Source organism: Desmodus rotundus, chromosome 2 (assembly GCF_022682495.2).
Source record: "Desmodus rotundus isolate HL8 chromosome 2, HLdesRot8A.1, whole genome shotgun sequence".
Classification (NCBI taxonomy): domain Eukaryota; kingdom Metazoa; phylum Chordata; class Mammalia; order Chiroptera; family Phyllostomidae; genus Desmodus; species Desmodus rotundus.
In genome coordinates this window covers 148528964-148556146 of record NC_071388.1, presented here as the reverse complement: position 1 = coordinate 148556146, position 27183 = coordinate 148528964, and the positions used below count along the sequence as shown (strand labels likewise).

The window sequence follows — 27183 nt, the reverse complement described above, 5'->3', positions numbered from 1 at the left end:
GAGAGAAAGAAGGAGCTTATACCCTTTGCAACAGCATGGATGAAACTGGAGAGCATTATGCTAAGTGAAATAAGCCAGGAAGTGAGGGACAAATACCATATGATCTCACCTTTAACTGGAACATAAGCAATAGAAGGAAAAAGCAAACAAAATATAACCAGAGACATTGAAGTTAAGAACAATGTAACAATAGCAAGGGCGGGGGTGGGGGGTGGGGGCGGGGACAGTGGGTAGAGGGGATTACAGGAACTACTATAAAGGACACATGAACAAATCCAAGGGGGAGGGTGGAGAGGGGGGAGGGAAGTGGGTTCACCTGGGGTGGGGTGAAGGGATGGGGGAAAAGGCATACAACTGTAATTAAATAACAATAAATAAATTAAAAAAAAAAAAAAAAAAAAAAAAAAAAAAAAAAAAAAAAAAAAAAAAAAAACACCACACACGGTTTAATGCCAAGAATAAACTTATGATACTATTAAAAAAAAAAAAAAAAAAAAAAAAAAAAAAAAAAAAGAAAGTTATAAAGAGAGATCAAATTTCAATTGATTTGATTCCCTAGTTATGATCAATTTTTTTCTCAAATTTTCTAAAATCCACTTTAGAGTGTGCAATGATCAATGTGATTTCCAATTTCTTCTTTTTATCTGCCTACAGATAAATCAGGTCAAGCCAGAAATAAGCTGTAATTGAGGAAATGTTTTCCACACCTTATCCCATAGAAAATGAACACAAGTAGCTACTATTTTCTATATTTATAACACACAAGTGTATCTCTTGAAATGGAAGCTGAAAACTAATAAATGTCTGGGTTGAAATGAATTTCTATCTCAGAAAGTAGTGAAAATTAGAAACTTTGGACAATAGGACAAACAACTCCCTAGGAAACTGTTCTCAAGATACTGCAGCAGAGGTAGATTTGGGCCGGAAAGCAGAGGTTTCTGAGCAGGAAAAGGTGGAGCCAAGAGAAAACAGGGTGGACAGGTTGGGGACAGATCTCTAGCATCTTTGACAAATGATCTTTGATCATCTTTCTGGTTGTACTGTTGATGGTGTAAGGAAGATAAATTACCTAGTGATTACTTTAGGGCAACACAAAATTCTGCACAAATTCCCCCAAACTGAATCTCCTTATTACTTTAGCTATCTAGTTTTAATTACACTGTATATGGTAATTTCCTTGACCCTGCGGTTTAGGTATCCAACAGCCAGGAAACATAAATTTGGAAGGCTCTAAGAAGTCCTGATTAGTTGCAGACACAAACTGCAGATTCCTCTCACAGCTACTAAATTCACACTGGGCTTAATTGTGTCTACTGGGATTTTCTTAAGGCTACAAATTGGTGCTCTTTCTCAGTGGAACATACAACATAACAATAACAATTAGAAGGGGCAGTCCTGATACTGCACTGCCAGAAGTCGAGAAGCTTGAAGTTAAAAAGATAAAAAAGTGCACATTGACATTAAAATGTAAGGGAATGTTGAGTAAGGAAATAAAGAAAAGCAATTATTTTATTAAAAAGTAAGGAATTAATTTTTTTAAAGATTGTATTTATTTTTAGAGAGGACAAGGGAGGGAGAAAGAGAAGGAGAGAAACATCAATGTGTGGTTGCCTCTGCATGCCCCGTACTGGGGACCTGGCCCACAACCCAGGCATGTGCCCTGACTGGAAATTGAACCAGCGGCCCTATGGTTCACAGGCCAGTTCTCAGTCCACTGAGCCACACCAGCCAGGGCGCAAGGAATTAATTTAAAACTAAGTTTGCTCTAGCTTTTGACTTACTAGCAAAGTTTTTAAATGCAGACTTTTTGTATTCCCAGTGGTCTTTTAGCTGTACATTCCATATATTCTACACATTCTACTGAACTTTAGAGTAAGGATTGATTTTAGATTTTGATCATATCCCTTCTCTAATATGTGTTATATTTATATACACATGCACATATGTATATAAATATGTACATATATTATGTACATATTTATGTGTATAAATATATACATAATAATATATGTATATAATAATATAGGTACTTATATGTACATATTATTATGCATATATAATATACATTTATATGTACTGATCATACGTGTCATCTGCAATCAGAAGGTTAAATTATATGGAAAGAAACAAGCATCACAAAAAAATTTACATGGAATGTTCCAACATCCGAATCATAGGGGGTGCCAGAAGGAGAAGACCAAGAGCAAGAAATTAAAAACTTATTTGAAAAAATAATGGAGAACTTCCCCAATCTGGCAAAAGATATAGACTTCTAGGTAGTTCCAGAAGCTCAAAGAGTCCCAAAGAAGCTGGAGTCAAGAAAGCACACACCAAGGCACACCATAATTACATTACCAAAGGTAAAGATAAGGAAAGAATCTTAAAAGCAGCAAGAGAAAAGGAGAGAGTTACCTACAAAGGAGTTCCCGTAAGACTGTCAGATGATTTCCCAAAAGAAACCTTACAGGCAAGAATGAGCTGGAAAGAAATATTTGAAGTCATGAAAGTCAAGGACCTACATCCAAGATTACTCTATCCAGCAAAGCCACCATTTAGAATGGAAGGGCTGATAAAGTGCTTCCCAGATAAGGTCAAGTTAAAGGAGTTCATCATCACCAAGCCCTTATTATATGAAATGTTAAAGGGATTTATCTAAGAAAAAGATGATAAAAAATATGAACAGTAAAATGATAACAAACTCACAACTATCAACAACTGAACCTAAAAAAAAATCAAACACAAACTAAGCAAACAACTAGAACAGGAACAGAATCACAGAAATGGAGGTCACATGGAGAGTTATCAGTGGGGAGGGGGAGGGGAGAGAATGGGGGAAAATGTACAGGGAATAAGAAGCATAAATGGTAGGTAAACAATAGACAGGGAGGTTAGGAATAGTAGAGGAAATGGAGAAGCCAAAGAACTTACATGTACGACCCATGGACACAAACTAAGCAGGAGAATGCTGGTGGGAAGGAGGGTGCAAGGTGGAGGAGAATAAAGGGGAGGAAAAAAATGGGACAATTATAATAGCATAATCAATAAAATATACTTTAAAAAATTTACATGGAAAATGAGATACTTATTAAGGCCTAGAAAGTGTAGTACTTTTTACAGAATATTTTCAAGTTGGGTTAGAGGTAGAGAAAATTTTCTTACAGTCATATCCCTTCTTTTTATATTGGCAATATCTCCCTGACTAGAGCATAAATTTCATGGAGGAGAAGGGATCATTTACAATGTATGTCCCTGACTCTATATATTGTTGTAAATATTTTCCTTGAAATACTTATCCTTTCTCTTCTTTACCAATCTGATCACTGGCACGTGGGGAACACTGAGATTATGGCTTGAAAGAGACAATAGCTGTCCTTTGAGGACTGTCTTTGTCCTACCAACCTCACAAATTGTTTTCTGACTTCCTGCAGGTGACAATGACCTCTCCTCTCTCTGGACTTCTGTAGTGCCTAAAATGTGTGAAAATTTTATATCATTGATGTCTTTCAAAAATGGTCTTATATTTTCTTTGTTTATATACATTTTGTCTTCCTGACTAGTTTATATGCCTTTTAAGAGTAGATAGTAGGTCTTGTACTTCTCTGTAATACCATTGCATCTAGCTCAATACCTTGTACATAAAAGTATAATAGTTATGTATGTTAAATATAATCATGGAAGTGATTGTTTAATTATATTGCTCTGCTATAGCCCATGGAGTTTGGCATTTAGAAAATACTTACTTAGAATTTAATGGGCAGTGGGAATTAAATAACTTTGAAAAATCTTGTTTAACAAAAATATAGCCAAATGGTTTGTTCTGCATTTTTGAAGAGAAAGTATTTGACGGTATTATAGACAGACACTTTAAAGAAATGCCATTGTCATATTTAACTGTATCTGACAACATTGTCTAATATTGAAGATCTACAGCAAACATTTTAGGATAATCATATACATTTTTCCTCTTAAGTTCAAAGCGGAATAGTTTTTGCCTTTCCTGTGACAGAAATAACTTAAAATTCAGTTTTAAATACTATGGTACTTTGCCATAGCTACCCTATCTGTAGGGTTTGCTTTCATTTCAGAAGACTTTATATCACTTGAAACTGTGCTTTTCAATTAGTGACAGGTCTTCTGAATAAACTTATTTGTCCTAAGTATTTTTGCTAAAGGCTGTGCTCATTTTTTAACCCTTCTTTTGCATGTAGCAGCGAACGTTGGCTGTGGATAGGTTTGAATAAAAGGAGCCCTGATTTACAAGGATCCTGGCAATGGAGTGATCATACACCAGTGAGTTTAACCTTTCTCGTTTGGGGTAATATTGAAAGAGTGTTTGTTTCAATAACAAGTAAGTTGATTATGAAATAATACATCCACATACCTTACAACTGTTAAATTAATTTTGTATAAGTATGTTTATTGAAATGGAAATAGAGTCACAAATATGAAGTATGGATAAAACAAGTTACTGACTTTAATTTTATTTATAAAAATAAATACATGTTTAGGCTTTCTCCATATCATGCAATAGATACAGATGTAGATATAATACAGATGAACAGACATACACAGATATACGTAGGTATATGTAGATGTATGGGTATAGTGGTCATCTTTGGGTAGCACAACTGATTTTTTCTTTTTCTTTCTAATCTTTTTCATAATGGGAAGCTTTTACTTTTGCTATTTAACAATATGGGTTATATAAAAAAGAACGCACCTTTATTAGGGGAAATAATTTGTTTGTGAGAACCCTAAAAAGTCCTTAATATTATATCAAATGTTTATATTATCCTAAAGAGAGGTTTTAGGTAATGCCTATAAAAGCAGATAATTCTCAGATATTAAAAATGCACTTCACACTACTGTTGTGTCAATTCATTGTATATTCTTTCTAAATGTAAAATTCCTTGACTTTCATTTTCAAATTGGAGCATACCCAAGAATAGTTCATCAAATAACTAGCATTTCAACACATGCAAAAAAAAAAATGAAGTATTTTGCAAGCTCCTGATTCTGTGCTCCAACTGTGAACTTAATGCACCACTCACCTCCACTTCCACAACTCTCTTCCTATGTTTGGAAACTGGTAACAGTATGACATTTCCTAAGTCCTCTCATGATTTAGCATCCTCATATAAAACAGGAGGCAACAGAGTTTTCCTTCCATGGCACAGGAACACACTTGAGTTCTTGAAGCTGCCTAAATTACATCTACACTGCACGTATTTGTCCATCAGTCTTAAGTTCTCAAGCCTCTCTTGTCTTTTCAGGTGTCTACTATTGTCATGGAAAATGAGTTTCTGCAGGATTATGATATCAGAGACTGTGCTGCCATCAAGGTCAGTACAATGCTGGAAAATCTGCGTATTTTAAAAACAAACCTGGCGTTGTGTGCAGTTAGGCAACAGATCCTTGGGGTGCCTTTTGTGTGAGGAGCATATCAGGTGTGAGGGGAGGTAAGAAGTGTACCCGGGACCCAGCCCTCAAGAAACCGAATTGTACTTCATTTGAGAAGATAAAATTCATAGGCAAGAAAGCTCTTATTGCTATGCAGTAATAACCTCCAAGCGAGTGGGCTAAAGAGGACTAATGGAACTCAGAAGAAGAAATGATTCCGGTGGCCTATTTCCAGAAACAGGTGGGACTTGAACTGGGCCGACAGGATTCGGTCTGGTAGGGTAGGGTAAAGCTTTCCAATGGGCACATGGCATGAGGAAGGGGCCTAAAATAAAGTGGGAGAGGAAGGGAGAGGCTGAGGAGTGTGGAGAACAGAGTGCAGATCAGTAAGTTTTCATTGGTGGTGTTTGTTAAAAATAAAGTTGGGAAACAGGATTGTTGCCTGGTTGGGGAGTGTGTACATTTTGGGGTAGGCAACACAGTATTTTCCAAGGTCTTTGACGTGAACTAAAGAGGGTGTGAGAAGATTCATCTTGAGACAGATTTCAAGATGCAACAGATAGGACCAAAGGGCATAAAAAAGAACAGGCATCTTCCTTTGCAGAATTGATTTATTTAGTCATTCCATTAAGTAATATATCCAAGCAGCCTGCGATGCTCTGGAAGTACAACTGTGACAAGGTATAAAGTACTCACTGTCTTCACAGAACTTACAGTCTATTTGGAGATAAACACAAGTACACAAGGAATGACAAGGGTTATAGCAGGCCAAGTATGTTTGATGCAAGAGCAAAGTGTAAGTTTTATGGAAGAGTAAAGATGGTGAAGGTGGCGGCGATGCAGCTGTTAACACTTGCTGCCTCCAGAGCTAAGCACGGTGTTGGGCATGTCACACAGACAGTATTCACTGAATGCTTACGCAAGCTTGCGAGGTAGGTGCTGTTGATGTATTTGCCTTACGTGGAAGAAGTTTGAATTCTGAGTAACTTATGTGGTCGCTGAACTAAAATTTAAACCTACATGTCTGGATTCACTGTGCTGTATGACTAGATATTTATGGAAACGGTCAGAAGGGTACTGGTTTATGGAGAAAATAGTGTATTTTAGTTCAGATATTTTGAATCCAAGCTAGCAATAAGAAATATCCCATACCAAGTAGAAATCAAGAGACTGGAATTGGAGGGAAAATGTATATTAAGTGAAAGGTCGAAGGGCCAAGGAGTAGATTTGTGGGAATTACCAACACATCAAATGTAAGAAGAGGAAAAAAAGATTCAAGAAAGCAACTGACCAGAAATGTTACAGGAAGTTTAAGACAAAGACCTGAGAAGGCCTTTGGAAAGCACTATTTTCAAAGTAACTGTTCCAGTAACAAACTGTATAGTATCATGCCATCTTTACAGAATTCCCAGTTTAGCACATGAAAAGGTGAAAACTTCAGAGAAGCCTGTGAAGTTTCCACAACACTGATTCAATAGACTATGTTCTGTGTAAGTAGAGGCCCCATGTGCGAAAAGATTGAAAAATCTACCAAAAAACTAGATAAAAGAGACACTGGTGCCACCTGCATCAAGAATAAGGCCAGCCAGGGCAATGTGGTAGGAGAATCTTACCTCACCTGCCATTGTACCCAGGAGAATCTTGGCTTAAGAGAAAACAGTCCAAAAAGTGATGGATGCTCCTCCTAGGTCGTGCCTCCCCTCTCCTTTCCCCTTGCTTGCTGGCTGGAATTTGCAGAGCACCATCTGGACCACATGGAGAAGGCAACATGCTAGGAATGCAGAGCAACACTGAGGAAGGGGCCTGGGCCACGATGCCAAACTTTTATGTCACTTTTAGTTCGCAGAACTGCTCTGGACAGCCTGGTGTTTGGAAACCACTGAACAAAATATTCTTTTCTAGCTTGCTCTACTCCAAATTTAAAGGCACAAGATTCTACAACTTTGTATCAACAAAACAGAAAAAACAATAATTTGCATTTTGAACATCAACATGATCTTATATGTCCCTTTATCAGACTATTGCTTAGGCTGCTACTGTTTAAACACTGTATTCATTCATGTGTCCCATTCACTAAACAAGTATCTTAGTCAGTAGAGCTATGGTAGAGTTTAAAAAACCCGTCTAGTGTTTTATAAGGGCTTCATCAACCTCAAAATAATCTGCAATCCTCTTCCTCCTTCAGGTTACACAGAGGCTATGGCGAAGAAGCTGGTATTTCTATAATGACAGAGAAATTATTTATTTAAGGCCTTTTGCTTGTGATACAAAACTTGAATGGGTGTGTCAGATTCCAAAAGGTAAGTAGTAGTCATTTCTTTTCATAGTCTTTTCATGTGAACATTGTGAATGCTGAACCTAAGAGAGCATTTTAGTCTATAATTATAATTTTAAAAAGCCTTTGAAGATGCTGTTAGTATATTAAGCTCCATCCTGCCTGAGTGCTACCCCTCAGAAGGCTGGGTTATTGAAATTCAATGGTATCTCCCACTTTTATCATGAAAGATTTTGTACAGAAGACACAATTTAAGGCTAATTTAGGATAATTAGATCTGGAATGAAAGATTATTTTAAGTAAAAGAAGCAACGTGGCAGAGTGGATCATTTTTATTTTGATGCAAAATGAAGGAAAAAATGAAGCAAGAATCAGGAAATAAAATTTAAGTTTTTTCCTGAAAACTTTAGAAACAATTTTCAGTGAACTCAAAAGCTGGTAACTCATATACCTGAGTTATGACTGATTATTGATTCAACCTGAAGGAAGAACAAAGGAAAACCAGTATGGATACCCTTAAGCAAGTGGAAGAGCAAATAATATATATAATTAATTTGGACAATGTCTTGTTTGAAGCATTGGTGGTGACGCTCCCATTACTCTGGCAGCTTGCTAGCACGCCAGCCAGCCAGTGTCCTTGCTCCCTGCTAAGTGTGCCTTCGCTGGTAGCTGCCGCCTGCCTCCTGTTGGAGTGATGGCGCAAACACGAGTCCACACCACGGCAACCTGAGAGATGACAAACCAGTAGCCACAGGAAGTATTCACAAAGAGCATTTGGGTATTTTTTCTTTATTATATATATTTTCATTTTAAATAAAAGAGAAGGGAATTAACTAATGTAACAAGCATAAATCAATTAACCAAATAAATCTTCTAAATAATTGCACCCCTGTTCTCCCCATGCAGAAACAAAATTAAAAACTAAAGGACTTCCTATCTCAGCTCATTCCCAATCATTTAAAGAAATTAATGATTGCGTGATCCAAGGTTTAAATGTTATGTTAACTCCCCTTTGATAGTTTTAAATTTAAATTTCTAAGTTACAGTGTGTCACATTCACCCGATTGGAGATATAATATATTTAGAAGAACCAAAGTTTGCTCAACTAGCTACTTTTGTACTAATATGTATTGTCTGGTTTTCTTAAAGCAGTTCACCTCTTAAGTAGCCTAAATCACTGTACCTCTCACCTGTTTATTACCTGTTCAGCCAGTTCTAATTAGTCCTCTCTTCTCTAAAGGAGATATTTTGGCAGTCTAAAAAAATTGTTATTGAATTTATCAGAATGACATTGGTTAATAAAATTATATAGGTTTCAGGTGTACAGCATATAGGTTTCAGGTGTTCTATAACACATCATCTGTATTTCATATTGTGTGTTCACCACCCCAAGTCAAGTCTCCTTCCATCGCCATTTATCCCCTTTTACCCTCTTCCATCTCCCCACCCTTCCCCTCTGGCAATCACCATACTGTTGTCTGTGGACAGCCTAAAAATTTTAAATAGCCATAACCAGTGTGGAGATATATTATTTTTTAATTGAGAAAACAATATCAAAAGTAAGAGTCATAGAAATGTTTTTAGGAAAATTACCTATAATGCCACTACCCAAATATAGTATTTTATATTTTTCCAAACCTTGTATACACATACATATTTGTAATCTTGTATAAAAAATATTTTGCTTTCTGCTTTTCTCACTAACTCAAAAAAATTTAAAGGTTAGACACAGCACCCCCTCACACACGATTACCGACAAGAAACTATGTCTATTTTAAACCAGTAGGCAGCATTATTGGTAAAAATTATCCAAGGCACAGAGAACTGGCCCCAAGAGAGAAACCAAAGACACTGGGATATAGGCAATCTTTTGTATTAGGATACAACAGCAAAATTAGGAATGGCTGTTTTACCCTGTAATTTCCAAGATTCGTAGAACTGTGTCTTTGACTTGAAACCAGTGTGACCTATGAGCAGAAAGAAAAGAGAGAAGAGAGCAACCTAGCATCCTGGGAGGACCTGCCCTGCGACTGGAACTGTGGTGGGCACCTCCAGAGGGCTGACTTTACCGGATCTGCACAGTCTTTGTGGGTTAGGTAGTACAGTCTCACTTTCCATAGAGTGGAAAGTTCAGGGTCAGGGAGTTAAAACAGCTGAATCAAAGGACCACAACACCGAAGGGCCTAAGGCCATTTGGACATTACTGGCCCACCCAACTTCAAAGCCCGTAATCTTTGTACCATACAAATTTCTCTGTTTCCATCCAGGAAGCCTGGGTAATTTTTATTATTTTCCTCCCCATTTTGTCTTCCACCTTCTCAAAGGTTTAGTACTGGATCATTGTACGTTGTTTCCCAGGGTCTCCTGGGAGACAGTAAACTCTACCCACTCAGGTTTACAGAACAATGACTCCAATTGCATCAGATGGAGAAGTGGTTCCTGAATAACCTCACCCTACAATGATGAGGATTTGGGGTCATATTCCTTCATGTTTCTGTGTAATGTGTACACTGTGTTCATTTACTTGTTTCTGCTTTCTAATTATTGGCCGTACTTATCCATCTGGTCTTCCTTTGTGATTTCCATGACATAAGATAGAGAACTGCTAGTAACACTGTATTAATTAATATTTAACAGACCTGCTTTTTTCTTGCTGCTAAAACAGCTTTAGCATAGGCCCCACAAAATTCAAATTGAAATGGTCATAACATGAAAGGAAATGGTCTGGCCAGAAATGGACAGACCTCGACAATACTGCAAGTCCTCTCGAGTTAGATTAAAGGCCCTTCTTTCAGTACATGGTGATCTATAATTGGACACTAAACTTAAGCCACTTACTTTCTTCCTTATACAGGTCGTACTCCAAAAACCCCAGACTGGTACAATCCAGGTGAGTTAAGAAATCTGAAATTTAGCCAAAGCTGCCTTTACTTTGTCAATAATACATTTAGTTGGTTTAAACCCAGGCCTAAACGCCAGTTTCTGCTCTGTCACATCTTCAACTGAGATGAAGTGTCTGCAGATAGGGAAGGTGATTGGCTGGGGTGGAAAGAGGTCATGAGGGTGGATTTGTCTTTCTCTGTGGCTCTGGGAGGCAGGGTCACTCACTCACTGGCTCAGGAGTCCTTGGTTCCTTTCAGGAAGCATTTTTCTGGCCAAAGAGAACCAGTAATCTAAATGGATTATAATTTATAAAAGTTTTGAACATTAATCCAGGCTTTGAGGGTGAAGTTTGGTTTACGCAGTCATAACTCTGACCTTCTTCTTCTTTAGAGCGTGCTGGAGTTCATGGACCTTCAGTTGTGATAGAAGGGAGTGAATATTGGTTTGTTGCTGAGCCTCACTTAAACTATGAAGAAGCCATCCTGTATTGTGCTAGCAATCACAGCTCCCTGGCTACTCTAACATCTTATGCAGGATTAAAAGCCATCAAAAACAAAATAGCAAATGTAATTCAAAAGAATGTGTTTTTAAATATTTTTCTTGTTTTTATATGTATTTCATTAAAAAATATTTCAAAAATCTTGCCGAGATCCACAAAAGTTAAATGTCTCTCTCAAGTGAAATTTGCCCAACAACACTCAAATTCATCATTTCCCGTTAGAAATGTTAAATGTAATTGCTGAATGTTTTAAAATATTCAAGATTAATTGTAACTCTCAATTTATAAAATAAGCATCGATAGTATAAATTATTCTAATACCTTATCATTTTTACTAAAAGTTAACTTTACAGTTAACCTATGTATCTATTTTTACTAATAACTAATTTTGCAAAATAGATTTTTGGAGAATAAAAATTTGTACATCTTTAAATTTATAATCAGTTGCAATAGGATACTTTATGTCCAATTAATGTATGCCCATAATTACAGCAGCCATATTTCTGTATGCAAAATAGGGCCTGTGAATATACAAAGAGTTTTCAAACCGCTTTTTTGGTAAAAGGACCTGATTTGTGTACTTTAGATACCAAAGTAATGAACTGTCCAGACATGGTAGTGGTTTGTGGTTATGGTGGGACGGCGTTCAGTGCAAACTCCCCTCGGACGCTCAGCATGTGTCAGGACGGGTGTTTGGTTTGCTTTACAGATATCCGGCGAGGAGCAGAAGTGGTGGCTGAAAACTGCTGAGCAGTCAATGATAGATCGCCGCTTTTCATAGTATGTGTGATCATTTATAAACTTATTTAAAGGAAGCAGTCCCAAATTCCCTTTTACTATCTATAATTAGTTTTGAACATTAATCCATGAACTGCCTAGACTTGAGAAACCAAGTCCTTTTGCATATTAACAGAATGAAATGGTACAAACAATGGCATACCATTAACTTTAGAATTAAAGTCACTTCCAGGAAACACCAGAGTGGAACGTGTAACTGCATTCTGAGTTGTCAGATCTCTCATTTTCTCCAGCTCACGACACCCGTGGCATCATCACTTTCCTGTAATGTTTGGAGAGGAATGTTTATATCTGTCTGCCAAGACCTGGCTTAACGGTAACAGTAATTCCAAATCCTTTCATGTCATATGTGAAATTCAGGTTCAATTACTCATTTAATCTTGTCTTCCTTTAGAGTAAGTGTCTGGTAGCTTCATCTTATTCTGACTTATTGCTAATTAATGACTATAGCTCAAATTCCAAATGCAAATAAAGATGCTTTTCACTGTGACTATTTTGACTTCCTTTATCCTAAAGTAATTACTTAGAAATAAACTCAGCTCTTTCGTAACTAATAAGCATCTAGACAAATTTGCAAAGATAAACAGGCGGCAGTTCTAGGATATAGTTTACGTCCCTTTCCCCCTGGTTAGCCTTCTTCAATTCCACTCCCTGCCATCAGGAACTGTGGGGACTGTAGTCATTATCCCACATGTGTGCATTTTTACAGGCAGCCTTGGTATGCTATGACCTACTGATGTGATCAGTACCAGAAAATATAAATGGCTAGAGAAGAAAAGGAATATATTTTAACCATTTGGGAAAGATTGATTTAGAGAGACTTTCTTTGTTACTGGATCATTTGTAAAGTGTAGCGAATGGAAATTATCACCAGAGTAATCCTGCTTTTCATTTCTCAGACTTAAATAAACCAATAGACTGTACTACCAAGTTGCCCTTCATCTGTGAAAAATATAATGTATCTTCATTGGAGAAATATAGTCCAGATTCTGCAGCTAAAACACAATGCTCTGGGGATTGGCGTACTTTTCAGAATAAGGTAAAAAGAGAATTGCTACATTGTGCAAATGATGATTGCTTTCGTGGTGGTTGTATGGCTTGTGATAGAATGGCAGCCCACCCAATAATTTCACCAAGACAGACTCTGTGTATTTCAGTATCTCACCTGGTCCTCTACGTTGTCAGAAACCAAGTTAACTCTCATGTTGATCATGCCCACAAGACTTTCCAAATACTGTGTTCCTATTCCATTGCTACTAAACACTTAAATTGCTGAAGTTCATGTGTCAATGGATAGTGATACATGGAGGTCAAGACTATCTCTATGGCATATAAGAAATTGACTTGATTTCTGGCTCATAAATATTCTCCCTTAAGGAGAACATACAACCACCATCTACCAGTCAAATGAGACCAGCATTTCCCAAACTACTTTTTGGGAACTATACATATGCAAACCAAATGTTAGTAATTGATCTTGCCTGCAAAGTGGAATTTATGGTTAAATAGGTTTGGGAAATGCTGCATTCTACAGGGTCCGACAGCAGTAAGGCCTGCTTGAGTGTGGTTGGTAGGGTAATTATATGGGTGTAATAACTTATATTTTTAATTTCACTGAAGATGTCATATGGTGTGCTTGAGTGTGATATTCTTTTGTTACAAAATTACATGCTTATGATTTTGTAATAAAAAAGGGATGTTATTTGTACCGGACCCTCTATATTTGCTTCTTTGAGATGTATAATCCATATTGGCATATGTATCTCTTACAGAATGTATTTGCATTCTAAAGAGAGATTTCTACAGTATGTTAAAACATTTATTCTAGTGCATAAAGAAATTTGAAGGTAAGCAGACTGGCACTGGTATGTAAAGTCTGTGAATTCTTCAAAACCAGACTCCTTTTCCCTTTCCCCTCTGCCATCCTTAACATAAGGCTTCTAAGCTCAAATTCAGGGTGTGTTCTTTAGAGTGTTCTAGAAGCCACTGAATGACATATCTCATTGGCCACTTCATTTTGTATGGAAGCTGAAATAAAAACATTTTGTAGGCTATTTCAAGGATCACAATTTGGAAACATACTCCTCCATACTAACATGATCATAATATCAAAAAGAAAAAGGGAGAGATTTCTCTGACAGCTGAAAGCATCTCTAGTAAAGTTAAAATATTAGGGGTATATTTTTATTTTTTCAAATTAGGGAGATCTTTTTTCCCCCAAGCTACTGGGACTAAATTTACAGTTAATGTAAATTGGATTAAAATATTTTGCCAAGGGACAGGGAGATGCTTTTTTTTTTAATGTGTAGGGGTTTTTTTAAATATAAGAAGGTGATGATTAAGAACACAGACTTTGAAATCAGATGTAACAGAGTTTAAGTGCTGACCATACCATTCTATGGCTATTTTACTTACGGGTAAAGTTGCTTAACTTACCTGTACCTTAGTTTTCCCAGTTGTGAAAATTAAATGAGATAATACTAAGCAAACTGTTTAGCACAGAGAAAGCACTCAATAAATGGGATATATTTAAAAAATAGATCAAAGATCACTTTTCAGTTGCTAGAGAGTATTGATTGGTATTTTTATGGTACTACTTTATAAATTTCCATATCTCACAGGCCAAAAATTAGCAACTCTCTAAAAGATGAGGTATTTATTTCTTCTGTGAGATTTCCTGTGTCTGGAATATTATACTTCATATATGTTCTTTGTCTGCAGTGTTTTCTAATGATCAAACCCAAGTCTCTCACGTTTCTTGAAGCAAGCGATACTTGTCACACCTACGGTGGCACCCTTCCTACCGTGTTGAGCCAGAGAGAACAAGGTAGGAGAATTGTTTTGTAAACATGTTTTATTCTGATCTGGGAGGTCAAGTTAGTTTTGGGAGTCTGAGAGGAGTTAACACGTTTTTAAATCTTAGGAAACTATTTTTTTTACACAGTAGATGAAAGATTATTTTGGTAGTGAGATAAGCAAGAGGTATTCATTGACATATTTAGTATATCTTTAATTTGAATAAGTCAAATGTTTACTTTCAATCTCTTTCTGACAGATTTTATTATATCCTTGCTTCCGGACATGGAAGATGCTTTGTGGATTGGTTTGCGCTGGACAGCCTATGAAAGGATAAAAAAATGGATAGATAACAGAGAGCTGACATACAGTAACTTTCACCCACTATTGGTTGGTCGGATAATGAGAATACCAAAAGATGTAAGTTTTTTTTTAAATCAATAATCTATGTAGCTGTATGAAATCCTTGAGTCTTCCATAAATTATTGGATTAAGAACAAGGGACTATTATATGAGTCCATTTATATAAAATGGCCAGAAGAGGCAAATCTATAATGACAGAAAGTAGGTTAGTGGTTACCAGAGGCTGAAGAAGATAGAAGGATTGGGTGTGATCGTGAAAGGGTGTGGGGTTTCTTTGGGGGTGGTAAAAGTTCTAAAGTCGATTGGGCAGGGTAATGGTCACACAACTCTGTGAGTACACTGAAACCTATGGAATTTATGCTTTAAGTGGGTGAGTTCTACGGCATATGAATTGTGGCTCAAGAAAGCTGTCACAGGAAGAAGAACAGTAACATGTGTGCACCCTGGTTTTCCACAACAGCATTAGCTCCACGGCCCTTACTTCACAATATGTAAATCCATCAAGTAGTGAGTTGCAAACAGAAGCAATTAGAAATGCTTTATTTAACATTTTGGGATTTGGACCTGTTAGCCTCAGTCTCTTGAGGCAAAAAGTACAAAATTGGTGATGATTAGTCATTCTTCCATAAGGGACAATATAAAGAAGCTGCGGAAGGAAATTAGGCATTATGTTAACAAGTGTTACTCTGAATCATGAAAACAGCTGCCCATTGTTCTGTCCTCCCTGTTTGCTGGATACAAACCCTGTTTTGCACAAAGGGCAAAGATGAAGAAATTAACTTTAAATCAAATTCCAAAAATACAACTTAGACAATAATCACCTAATGTTCCTGATGCAATGTAACTTTGCCTGAGGTTGATGCTGGCAAAGGGAACTCTGAATCATATATAATTATGTACAAAGTAAATACCAAAATAATCCTTAGTTATTATAGAAAATTTTGCAATCGCAGAAAAGTAGGCACAATAAAGAAAAATATAAATCCTTATCCCACTTATAATTAGGCCAGTAGCTTTTAAACTTTTAACCATGACCCATAGTAAGAAATACACTTAAATCGCCATCCAGCACATAGATATAAATATAACATTGCATTGACACAATAGTTTTGTTAGGTAGGGCAGATAGGAAACCAAGGCAGGGAGGAGGAGGGAGACTTGTCTCATCCACTAACTCAGCAGTGCCTGAGCCTGGTCCAATAATCTTGGCAGGTGTTACAACATTACAAGAAACACCATGCTAATACCGGAGAAGGGCAGTCCTTGAAATTCTATGCATCATCTTCACTACGTGGGAAAGACAACCTTTGAAACTGTGCCTTCATCCCAAGGCCTGAAAGAGCCCACAGTGCCCAAAGGATGAAGCCCATAAACACCTTTGGGTATTCATGCCCCCCCACTGCCCCAGGAAAGTTGACACCACCTTTACCTGTCAATCAATATGTAACTTCTTCACCCCCATCCCACCAACTACATAAGTCCTGAGAACAAAGGACTCTCACTCTTGTCCTCTGGCCAACCAGGTTTCTTATGTTCAACAGATTTTCTTATGTTTCTGAAGGAGACAGTGATAATTTGCAAATAGCAGTTCACACTTGACTACACATGGTAGAAATGCCAGAAGCATGGCAAATACCAGGAGTAACAAACTCCATCCTAGACTTGGTCTACACTGCAATGGGCCTGTCTGCAGACGTTCATTGTAACACTGGGTATTATATATGATTGTTGCCTCATTGTTTAAGGTATATCATTCTACAACTAGCTTATTTAGAATTTTTATTTAGAAATAAGTACTGGATTTTCTATAACTTGTTTCCAGCATCTATCGAAATTGTCATAAAGCTTTTCCCATTCAGCCTATTGTCATGTGGTATAATACATTAATAGATGTTATATTAAACCATCTTTATATGCTCATAAAGTCTAGTTGCTCATTGTGGATTACTATTTTACTATTCAACTGATTTGATTTGTTAGAATTTTATTTGAAATCCTTTTATCTCTGTTCATAGAGTTATTTTTTTATGCCGCATTGTCAGATTGTTTTTTTTTTCTTTTTGATCGTGTGAGCTTCATAAATTAACTCAGTAGCTTTCTGCCTTTGTGTTTTGAAATTAGGACTCAGTAGGACTCAGTCTGGGGAATTATCTTTCCCAGAAGGTTTGAAGAAACTATCAACGAAACCATGTGATGGTGGAAACCTTTTCAGAAATGGTTCTTTAATAATAAAGGGATTTGGTGCAGGAGTTGATGGCCTAAACTCCAGAGGCAAACTGTCTGGGTTTGAATTCCATTCAGCTATTTAGTATGTCTTTGGAAGTTCACTTAACTTTTCTTAAGCATTTAGTGTGCCTTTGGGAGTTCACCTAATATTTTTTCATCTGATACTGTTGAACCTACCAAACAATGTGAAGATTACATAAGGCAAGTCATTAAAAGCCTTTAGCATGATACCTGGCACATGATTTTTAAAATTAGCTACTTATTGTTAATTTTTAATTTTCTCTGAAGTTATTGGTACATTTTGGTGTTTCTACATCTTATAACAATTATGCTAATTTTTATTTTTCAAGAAAGTTGTCTATTTCATTTACATTTTCAAATATATAGATAAAGTTGTTTGTACTATTATCTTTTTAAATCTCCATATCTTATAAGTTGTTTGTACTATTATCTTTTTAAATCTCCATATCTTATTTTGATTGTTTTTCCTATTTAGATCTTTACAAAAACTGATGTATGTTATTGGTTTTCTGCTCCTTCTTTTTTATCCTCTACTGCTATTGCTTGAGGTATATTTATTAATACTACTATATTTTTCTATCCTGGTTTCCTTATAGTTATATTTTTGCTGATTTTATAATCTTAGTCCATCTTTTCTAAAAAATACAGAATACATTTATAATAATGCACATTTGCCTCCACATAGTTTTACTCATCTCTCTTGTAATATTGCTCATATTATTTCTTCCTGTATTTTTAAATTTTTGTTTAATGTTTATTGTGTAGCATATTTGTTGCTGTTTTTTAATCTGCATATCCTGAGATAGGTTTTTCTTATTTTTGTAATTGTATTATGTTTCAAACATACAAAAAAGTGTAGGGGCAATATACTTTGAATAAATTTTCATGTATACTATTACTGATTTGTGGCCAGAGAGTGAAATCTAGGTAGGTACTTTTATTTATGGAAGTTTTTATAGTGACTATTATAGGATTAAAGTTTTAAGGTAAGTTCTCCATGTGTAGTAAAAAAATTGTCAAAATTTTATAAACATCTAAGTTGGGTTAATAACCGTTACTCTTTTTGCTTACTTGAAATGTTGAGAGTGAGAGCAGAGCCCTGACTGGTGTGGCTCAGTTGGTTGGTGCCAGCCTGCAAAGCAAAACATCACCGGTTTGATTCCCAGTCAGCTCACGTGCCTGGGTTGCAGGGTTCAGTCCCCAGCCGGGGTGCATATGTTTCTCTCTCCCATTGATATATCTCTCCCTCTCCTTCTCCCTCCCTTTCCCTCTCACTGAAGAAAAAAGTGAATACATTTTCTTAATATTAGTATAATTGTGCTTTTGTCTCACTTCTAACAGTTTATCTTTTTTTAAGCTATATTTATTAATGTTGCCACTATTTTATTTTATACTCTCTAAACTTCATTGCCCTTTTCTCATGCTTTGGAAGTTCATCAGGATTTTGTCAGTGACTTCATGGTCAGCTCCTTAGTGGAATTTTTTTATAGGAGGAGAAATCCAATCTGGAACATAAAGTTGTCTTGCTCGAGTCTGCGCACTGCGGTTGCATGATTGCACGTGTCTGTTTGCCTCTCGGTTAGGTGTTTGACGAAGAGTCCCGCTTCCACTGCGCCCTGATGCTCAACCACCGCAAGTCGCCTTTTGCTGGGACGTGGAATTTCACTTCCTGCAGTGAACGCCACACTCTGTCTCTCTGCCAGAAATACTCAGGTATAGATATTACCTAGATAACTGTGGTACTTCATGATGTTAGATATGTAGAGTATTTTTTACAAAAATCTTATAAATGAATTAATATTACTGTTTAATTGTATAGTGTCCTTAAAATTTCAGTATGACTAAATTCATATTGGCTTAGTGAGTCAGATTGTCTCAAGTGGAATGTGATTTTTTTCGAGTATTATTGGCATGCTTAATTAAATGTCAAAATTAAATATCAAATGGAATCTCTTAATTGGAGATGTCTAATGACAATAAATTTTAGTTGAATTTTATTCTCCTTTCTACTCTGGCATTGTTTCAGATTTTACCTTCTATCATGGGAAAAAGAGGGAAAACTTAATGTTTTTAATTTAGTTCAGTATAAACATTCACAGTTAAAGTTAGCACTAAAAAAAGGATGTGAAACATTTATAAATGGATCACTATGACTTTCTATAAGCCAAATGAAACTTTCAAAAAGATATTTTTAAAAGGTATTAAATTGTTTTCACTGATCACAATAAGTTTTTAACAAATAATTTTTTAAAGATTTCTTTATTTATTTATTCCTAGAAAGAGGGGAAAGGAGGGAGAAAGAGAGGGAGAGAAACATCAATGTGTGGTTGCCTCTCACACGTCCCCCAATGGGGACCTGGCCTGCAACCCAGACATGTGCCCTGACTGGGAATTGAACTAGCGACTCTTTGGTTTGCAGGTCAGCACTCAATCCACTGAGCCACACCAGCTAGGGCCAAATAATTTTTTTTTAAACTTTGTTATGTAGTGAGAATCTCAAGTAGATAATCTATGTACCTCTGAAGAACTTTTTGCTAAATTAATCTTTGCTCATTTGTTTCATACTTTTTAGTAACTGCTCTATTTAGAAAAGTACTATAAAGCAATAGTTTATATATATATCCTCTTGTGGGTACTTTTTTCATGGGAATTCCCTCAGATGAAAACTTTGTAATGGAACACCTCTTGTTCAAGCAGTTCAAACAAAGGAAGGATGCCATCAACCTGAAATAGTAATTTTTTCACAGCCTACTTTTACTTACAGCTTTTCTCCTTCCTAAATCACATCAACTAAAAGAGATTTTTTTTTCTGAATTTAGAAAACAAATGTTGAGGCCCCTACATTTTGCCTAAGGCATACAGGAAGACATAGCTAGTTCTCCCACCCAAAATCTAACATAAATGAATAAAGTATATAATATCTAAAGTATATTATACTGGGGAAAATTTTTAAGTATCATATGACTTGTGTGATTTGGGTTTTCCTTTTTCTTTTACACACAGAAATGGAAAGCAGCCAGACCTTACATAATACTTCAGAAACTGTGAAGTATCTAAATAACCTGTACAAAATCATCCTGAAGACTCTGTCTTGGACCGATGCTCTGAGGGAATGCCAGAGAGATCACATGCACCTGGTGAGCATCACAGACCCCTACCAGCAGGCGTTCCTGACTGTGCAGGCCGTCCTTCGAAACTCTTCCTTGTGGATTGGACTCTCCAGTCAAGACGTAAGTTTTCAGTCCCAACAGCCGGGGTCGGGTGGTGGGATATGATGTGTTTGTATTGTGCACAGCATCTCTCATGTCAGACTAAAAGAAATCAGAAATCATAAAACCTTACTCCAGTGAAGGAATTTCATGAAGTATATATTTTAGTGATAATCATCTTTCCCCTGTTGAAAGATCTGGTGCTTTATTGTTTAGATTACAAAAAAGTTCTTGTGGATGTATGTAGCCGATCACTTCTTTTTCTGTATCAGCCCGACTGAGCTGGAGTCGGGAGCTGCTGTGTCTCCTCAGCCAACAAGGAGAAGAGAGGAAGGGAAGAATTAAAATATCAGATGGGGCTGGGTGTGTAGAAGCACTGAGGATGGTGTTGAAGAGTCCTCTGCATCACTTCCAGAATCAGCAGAGTGAAATTAAGCCTCTCTAAGAAGAGATTAAATAGTGTTTCTCCACATCTCCAGCCCTATCCTGGACAGATCAGATGTCTTGGGTACTTCCATTCATTTCGTAGCCCGGCAAGGAATGCCAGTCTCCTGTAACTACCTACGGGGAGCACAAATGGGAATATTTATGCTGCTGAAACTTTTGGTTATAATTAATAGGGCCTTTTTAAAAATAAAGCAGTAATATTCTTCTCAGTGTTACAGGCCACTTTGCCTCTTTTCTAAGCCTTCTATATAATACTTGGATACACTACCCACTGAGATGTATTAAAGGGTAAGATATAGGGGTGGAGTATAAGGTTGCATTTGTTATGCGGTACACAGAGGGTGTCCTTTACCAAGACTGCAATGTGAAGTTTGCCCCCTACATCTACGTCATGCATGACTGGAGAAGCTCTAGTGAAATAAATATCACCTAGACCAGTATTCCTGATTCACTCTGAGAAACACGGTGATGGGCCGCATGGGAGAGAGGAGCGAGCCCATTGCCTTGTGAAGCAAACCAGAGTCACACAGCCCTTAGTGAGGATAACCGTCCGTACATCAGGATGGTTTGGGGCTGCATGGAGAAGATGTGATCGAAGACAGTCTAGTCCTGGCGCAAACCCAGAGCCGAACCAGAAACCAGACTTAGAAGTAACCATTATCTTAGACAAACTTTGGATTTACTACCATCAGCACTTACCAGAAGCTCAATTAAAAGGAGGAGTATTTAGAAATGGCTGACAAATATTTCTCTGAGACTCAGGATATTTTTAAATGTACCCCAGGTCAAGCCAGATCATCAGCTTGACCTGCTTCCCCAGACTTCACAGTATCAGTTTCTTCGCAACATTGCTTTTGCTTACTTTCTCTTTGGTTTTCGTTATCACGTGAGACCCATCATTCTGTCTCTTATGAGGGTAGTAATGTTATTATATTTCCTGGTTTCAATGACCTTAAATCTCTTGAAACAAAAGCAATATTGTCAATGTAGAAAATTTATTAAGTTATCGTATATGAAAATAAAATATTCAAATTAGTTGTAGTCCCAGTACCTAGTGATAAATATAGTTTAATCATTGGGTATGTATCTTTCAAGTTATTTTTTTCTATGTACATGTATTTATTTTTAAGATATTTGAGATCATACTGTTTTGTAGCTTTTTTCCCCCCACTTAGTGGTTTGGGTCTTGTTTCTTATCCTACTTTTCAGTCTTTACCTATGTTTCTCTTTTTTCCTATTATTTTTTATTTTTAAAAACTCTATGTATCTTCATAAGCTGCCTTAAATCTTTAGAACATGACAATGTGTAAATAAATAAAACTTTACATTGAAAGGTATTTCCTTTCATGATACATTAAAAGAAAAACTCTAAACGTGGTAACTACAATATCAGCTTTTTGGTTAAGATAAATTATACTGGGCAGCAGGTTGGGGAGGAAGGGAGCGGTCTAGAGATAGAAGACTGGTTAGAGTCATGCAGGAAATGCCGTGGGCCAGAACTAGGGCATATTTACGATGTCCACGGTGTGCCATTCTGGGATATATAAAGTCCTAAGTGTGACTGTGGCACTAGGTCATTCAAGTATATAGAAGTAGAGGAAGTCAAGAAAGCTTGGAAACTGGGTGAATCATCCAGGTGACATACACATCCCTAAATCGGCAGTACAACCAGGGGCGGAGCACGACCTGGAGATTCTCCCTAGTGAATGTTGGGAGCAGCAAGTGGGCCAGATCCTCAGTGACTGTCAGAGAGGCAAGGAATCTGGAGTTTGCAGTGATAAGAAGGGCATAGTCCTCAAGAGAAATGACTGAAGGAGATAAAAATACCTACTACCCCATTCTCATAGCCCTGTGATATTTGACAATGTAAAAACGAACAGCCTTCCCTTGTGGGTGCTGAAAGGAAATTATTCTCTTAGAAAAAGACAGGTTTTAATTAAGGTCAAGAATTTAATAAAGAGATATGTATAGTCTTAATAAAGAGACTTAGTATTCAGTAAATAGAGGGCAGGTATGGGATGAATTATCTACAAGGAATACAAGTTGCAGAGGCCCAGGGACCTGGGTTAGCTGGGAGTGCAGCAGAGAGGGCGGAATCCAGGGTTATCTGGAGAACAGGCAACATCACATGGCCAAAGGGCCACATTGGAAGCCACGTGGCCTGGTGCTCACCAGGCACAAGTCACAACTGGAACTCTGGTGGAGAACAGCTCAGAATGAAACATCGGTGGTGTCAAGGCCTGACCATGACTGCTATTTGTGGTTCACTAAGGGGACTGTGTGGCCTTTGCCCAATATTCCAAATAAATCAGTGCTACAAAACGACCTTGGGCCTCAGGAAAGCTTAGCTCCGTGAGTCACTTTGTGAGGCCTGGGGCTCTGGCAGCACCATGGAGAAACTTGACAGGACCGGACCCCACAGTCCACCTTCTAGACTTCTGTACCTACTCTGCAAATCCTCCTCAAGACAGGTGGGTGGTCAGGCCTTTGTCCAAATGTAGTGACAGATACACACAGACTCTCAGGGTACCATAGAACATAGCGAAAAGGAAGTATGTCCCCACAGTCAAGTGAGAAAGCAGTGGTATGACGTCCACACGGTCTGAGGGTTAGGAGGAAGGGAGCTACCACATGTAGCTCTCTGCGTGTACCAGCTAGCCACTGAGTTCTGGGTTTTACACTTGGTATGCCATGAGTTCCAGCCAAAGGTTAGGTGTCGCATCCATTTAATGGCTGAGGGGATGGAAAACTGGTGAGGTAAACTCACAATCAAGAGCTAATAAGTGACCCAGCCAGAATTCAAAACTAGGTGTGCTTAGCTCCAAAGCCCATGCTCTCTCTATGACTACATGGTGTCTAACTTTATCAATACTTCCAGTGGTCCTCATTCCATTTTAGCTTTGTGATTTCTAACAACCAGCAATGCTGATAATGTGTGAGGCATCGTAGTATATGTAGTAATTCAGACCATGGATGCTAGGGTGTGACAGCCTGGATTAGAGTCCCAGCACTGCCGTTTATATTCTATGTGACTTTGCGCACACCAGCTTCCTTAATTTTCCTCATCTGTAAAATGGGTATAATAGTACCTCTCTCATATGATTGTTATGTGGACTAAATAACTAAATAAGTTAATATTTAGAAATATTATTGATGTTAATATAGAATAATAGTATTTCTAAATACTATTTAGAACAGTCCCTGGCATGTTCTAGTAAGTGCTATGTAAGGGTATGTTGAATATAAGATTAAAAGTCCGATGGCCATGAGGTTGACCACGAGGGCCAAAGCAGCACAAAAGGGGTCGCCTGACGTATTGCCACTTGAATGTGTTTCTGCTCCTCACAGGATGAACTTAACTTCGGTTGGTCAGATGGAAAACATCTTAAGTTCAGTCGCTGGGCTGAAAATAATGAGCAACTTGAGAACTGTGTGTTTTTAGACACCGATGGATTCTGGAAAACATCTGATTGCGATGCTAATCAACCGGGGGCAGTTTGCTACTACCCAGGAAGTATGTTAAATTCAAATACTTTGTGTCTTAAATTACTATCAAGTCTCATGAGTAGTGAAATTTGAGGGGAGTAATTTTGTAAAATTGTAAAGGTCCTTTTAACAACAAAACTTGTGAAAATTTATATCCAACTAGAATTATAATATAGTAAGTATTTTGTCATGAATTTGTTATTTTACACACGTTTTATCTCTGTCAGATAACAATGGTAATTGACCTTCTAGTTTTAAGCTTCCATTACCCTCATTTTGCATATGTTTTCTGTTTATAGTCTTATAGAAAATCTTGTATTTGTGGTAATTCTTTTATAATTCTTACCATGAACTAAAATTTCTTCTATGAGTCACTGTTAAGATTCATTTGGTTGTAAGGAAAAGCATCCAGCTCAAGCTAGCCTAAACTAAAAACGTATTTTAGATTCTCAAAAATGGGGGTGGAGCTGAGCCTCTTGAGGAATAGGAACCAGAAACTAGTGCTGCCCTCTACCTGTCCTGTCTGTGATCTGCGCTCCTCTCTCTAACCACTTTCTGCTTCTCTCTGCACGCGGTGACACAGGGCGGCTCTGCACCTTCCGCTTACAACCATCACTGGAGGTGAATTGACTGTCTCTGAATTCCACTTTTCAGTTTCTTAGAGAGAATCTGAAGGACTCAGCTTGAGTCAGGTATGCAATTTCTAGCTTAGTCAGAGGAAAGTGGTTTTACAGCTGCCAGAGGTCCACATTTGTGGGTTTGGGGTAAGAAGACACTACTTCGAAGACAAAGAAGCTATTCGTGAGTGCTGAGAGACCCGGGATGGTCTCTACCACATACTAAAGCTGTTTGATTGGCTTTGAATAGAGTATATCTATACTTGCATCTTCTTGAATGCATGGCCTTTTCACAAAATGGAAAAAAAAATGATCAGATTTTCTAGATGTCAGGTTTTAAACTATTTCTGTTTGCTTTGGGGAAAGCATTAACTTATTCAGTCCATCAAACATTTCCTCAAAACATTCCTTTAAAACTGGAGAAGATATCAGTAACCAGACACTTGAAGATGAATTCTGAAAGTTCTGGTTTGGTGCCTGTTACTGTGTTTGTATAGTTTCTCTGAGGTGGCCTCTTATATTTGAAGTCTGGAGATGCAGGAAGACAAAAACTACATTTAACTTAATAGCACTTCATCTTTTACATCTTACACTCACTCCACAGCAGGGGAAAGAAAATTACTGTGTTAAATAATTTCTTTCCACCCTGACTGGTGTGGCTTTGTGGCTGGGCATCATCCTGCAGACGCAAGGGTTGCCTGTTGGATTCCCAGTCAGAGCACATGCCTGGGTTGCGGGCAGCGTTCCCAGTAGGGGCTGTGTGAAAGGCAGTGAATCGCTTTCTCTCTCACATCAATTTTTCTCTCCCTCTCTTTCTCCTTCTCTTCCCCTCCCTCTAAAAATAAATAAATAAAATCTTTAAAAAATATTTTAAAGATAATTTCTTTCCTACAGAAAGCCAGTTAAGAGGTCACATTGTATTGAGTATACACAGAACAAACATCACCAGGCTATTATTTCTTGGTTTCCTGAATAAATATTTCCTACTAATCAAGTCTAATTACGATAAACAGAATTTAGCAGTTATATCTAAAATTAGTATTTGTGCCATTGATTCTTTTTTCTAGATGAGACTGAAAGAAAGGTCACACCAGTGACCAGTGTCCGCTGTCCGTCCCCTGTTTTAAATACCCCGTGGATACCATTCCAGAACTATTGCTACAACTTCATGATAGCGAAGAATAGATTTATGCCAGTAACACAAGACGATGTTCACTCTAGATGCCAAAAACTGAGTAAGTATATTGTATGGCCGTTCTGTATTGCATTGTGCTCATTTTAAAATATCTTGCTGAGTGTGTTACAAATATTTCTAATTAGCACTAGTAACAAGATCTCAAAAATACTCACCTCCTAACTTATACATTATCAACAACAAAGTATTAAAATTTGTGTTCGGTTAAAATGGCAGGTATAGGAGTTGCCTCTTTCTTTACCCATACGTCAGAGAACTAGTCTGTCTTTACATATATAAACGAAATGGGTTTAAAACTTACCTGGGAAAAGAAATGCCACTAGATATCAGAGAACTGGGTGTTTAGTCAAGCAAGGCTGTTGGAAAAAATGAAAATTAGTCAATTTGGCCTGGCCGGGTAGTTCAGTTGGTTAGTGTCATCCTCATATGCCAAAGTTGCAGGTTCGATCCCCGGTCAGGGCACCTCCTGAGAACACTTTTTTAAGAAGTGGATTTGCCATCCTCCTTCATTTGCAGGACTGTCTTGGTGGCTTTGTTTGCTGGGACAAGGCCCACAACCTGTGCCTCTCCAGTTGACCCTTATTTTTTAATTCAAGTAATTTATTTTAAAATGTAATATATGAGGCTTTCTTTAATTCCTCCTCAGTTCTCTATTTCACAAAGGAAAAAATATATTCAAATAAAGCGAACAGACACTCAAAAAAAGTTAATTTGAAAGATCAAAAGCTTAGATAAGCCACAAAGAAGCAGCCTGCTTTTTAAAAAGTACATATTTCACACTTTGAGGACTCTTCACATATTTCCTGTGAGATCCTGTGAGGATTTGCAATTTCTGAACAGTGGACCTATGAATTTTGTGGAAAGTTCCTGTGGAAAATATCAGGCCATTATCCCCCAAACTGTGCTCCATAGAACACTAGTCTAAAGAGATGTCCTATAAAAAAAGGATCCTTAGAAAAAGAACAATA

General features: G+C 37.4%; 1 protein-coding gene across 2 annotated transcripts in view; it reads left to right on the top strand.

Moving 5' to 3' along the window:
• Nucleotides 1-27183, top strand: part of LOC112322194 (CD302 antigen) — a 145526-nt gene that overhangs the window by 49892 nt on the left and 68451 nt on the right. For both annotated transcript variants that reach the window (XM_024579810.3, XM_024579809.4), the window contains exons 14-27: nucleotides 4209-4290; nucleotides 5274-5342; nucleotides 7586-7700; nucleotides 10530-10565; nucleotides 10949-11124; nucleotides 11767-11837; nucleotides 12089-12171; nucleotides 12755-12894; nucleotides 14577-14682; nucleotides 14911-15071; nucleotides 18845-18974; nucleotides 20265-20491; nucleotides 24266-24431; nucleotides 26088-26255. In XM_024579810.3, coding sequence (XP_024435578.2) covers nucleotides 4209-4290; nucleotides 5274-5342; nucleotides 7586-7700; nucleotides 10530-10565; nucleotides 10949-11124; nucleotides 11767-11837; nucleotides 12089-12171; nucleotides 12755-12894; nucleotides 14577-14682; nucleotides 14911-15071; nucleotides 18845-18974; nucleotides 20265-20491; nucleotides 24266-24431; nucleotides 26088-26255 — 1730 coding nt within the window. The remainder of the gene's footprint in view (nucleotides 1-4208; nucleotides 4291-5273; nucleotides 5343-7585; nucleotides 7701-10529; nucleotides 10566-10948; nucleotides 11125-11766; nucleotides 11838-12088; nucleotides 12172-12754; nucleotides 12895-14576; nucleotides 14683-14910; nucleotides 15072-18844; nucleotides 18975-20264; nucleotides 20492-24265; nucleotides 24432-26087; nucleotides 26256-27183) is intronic.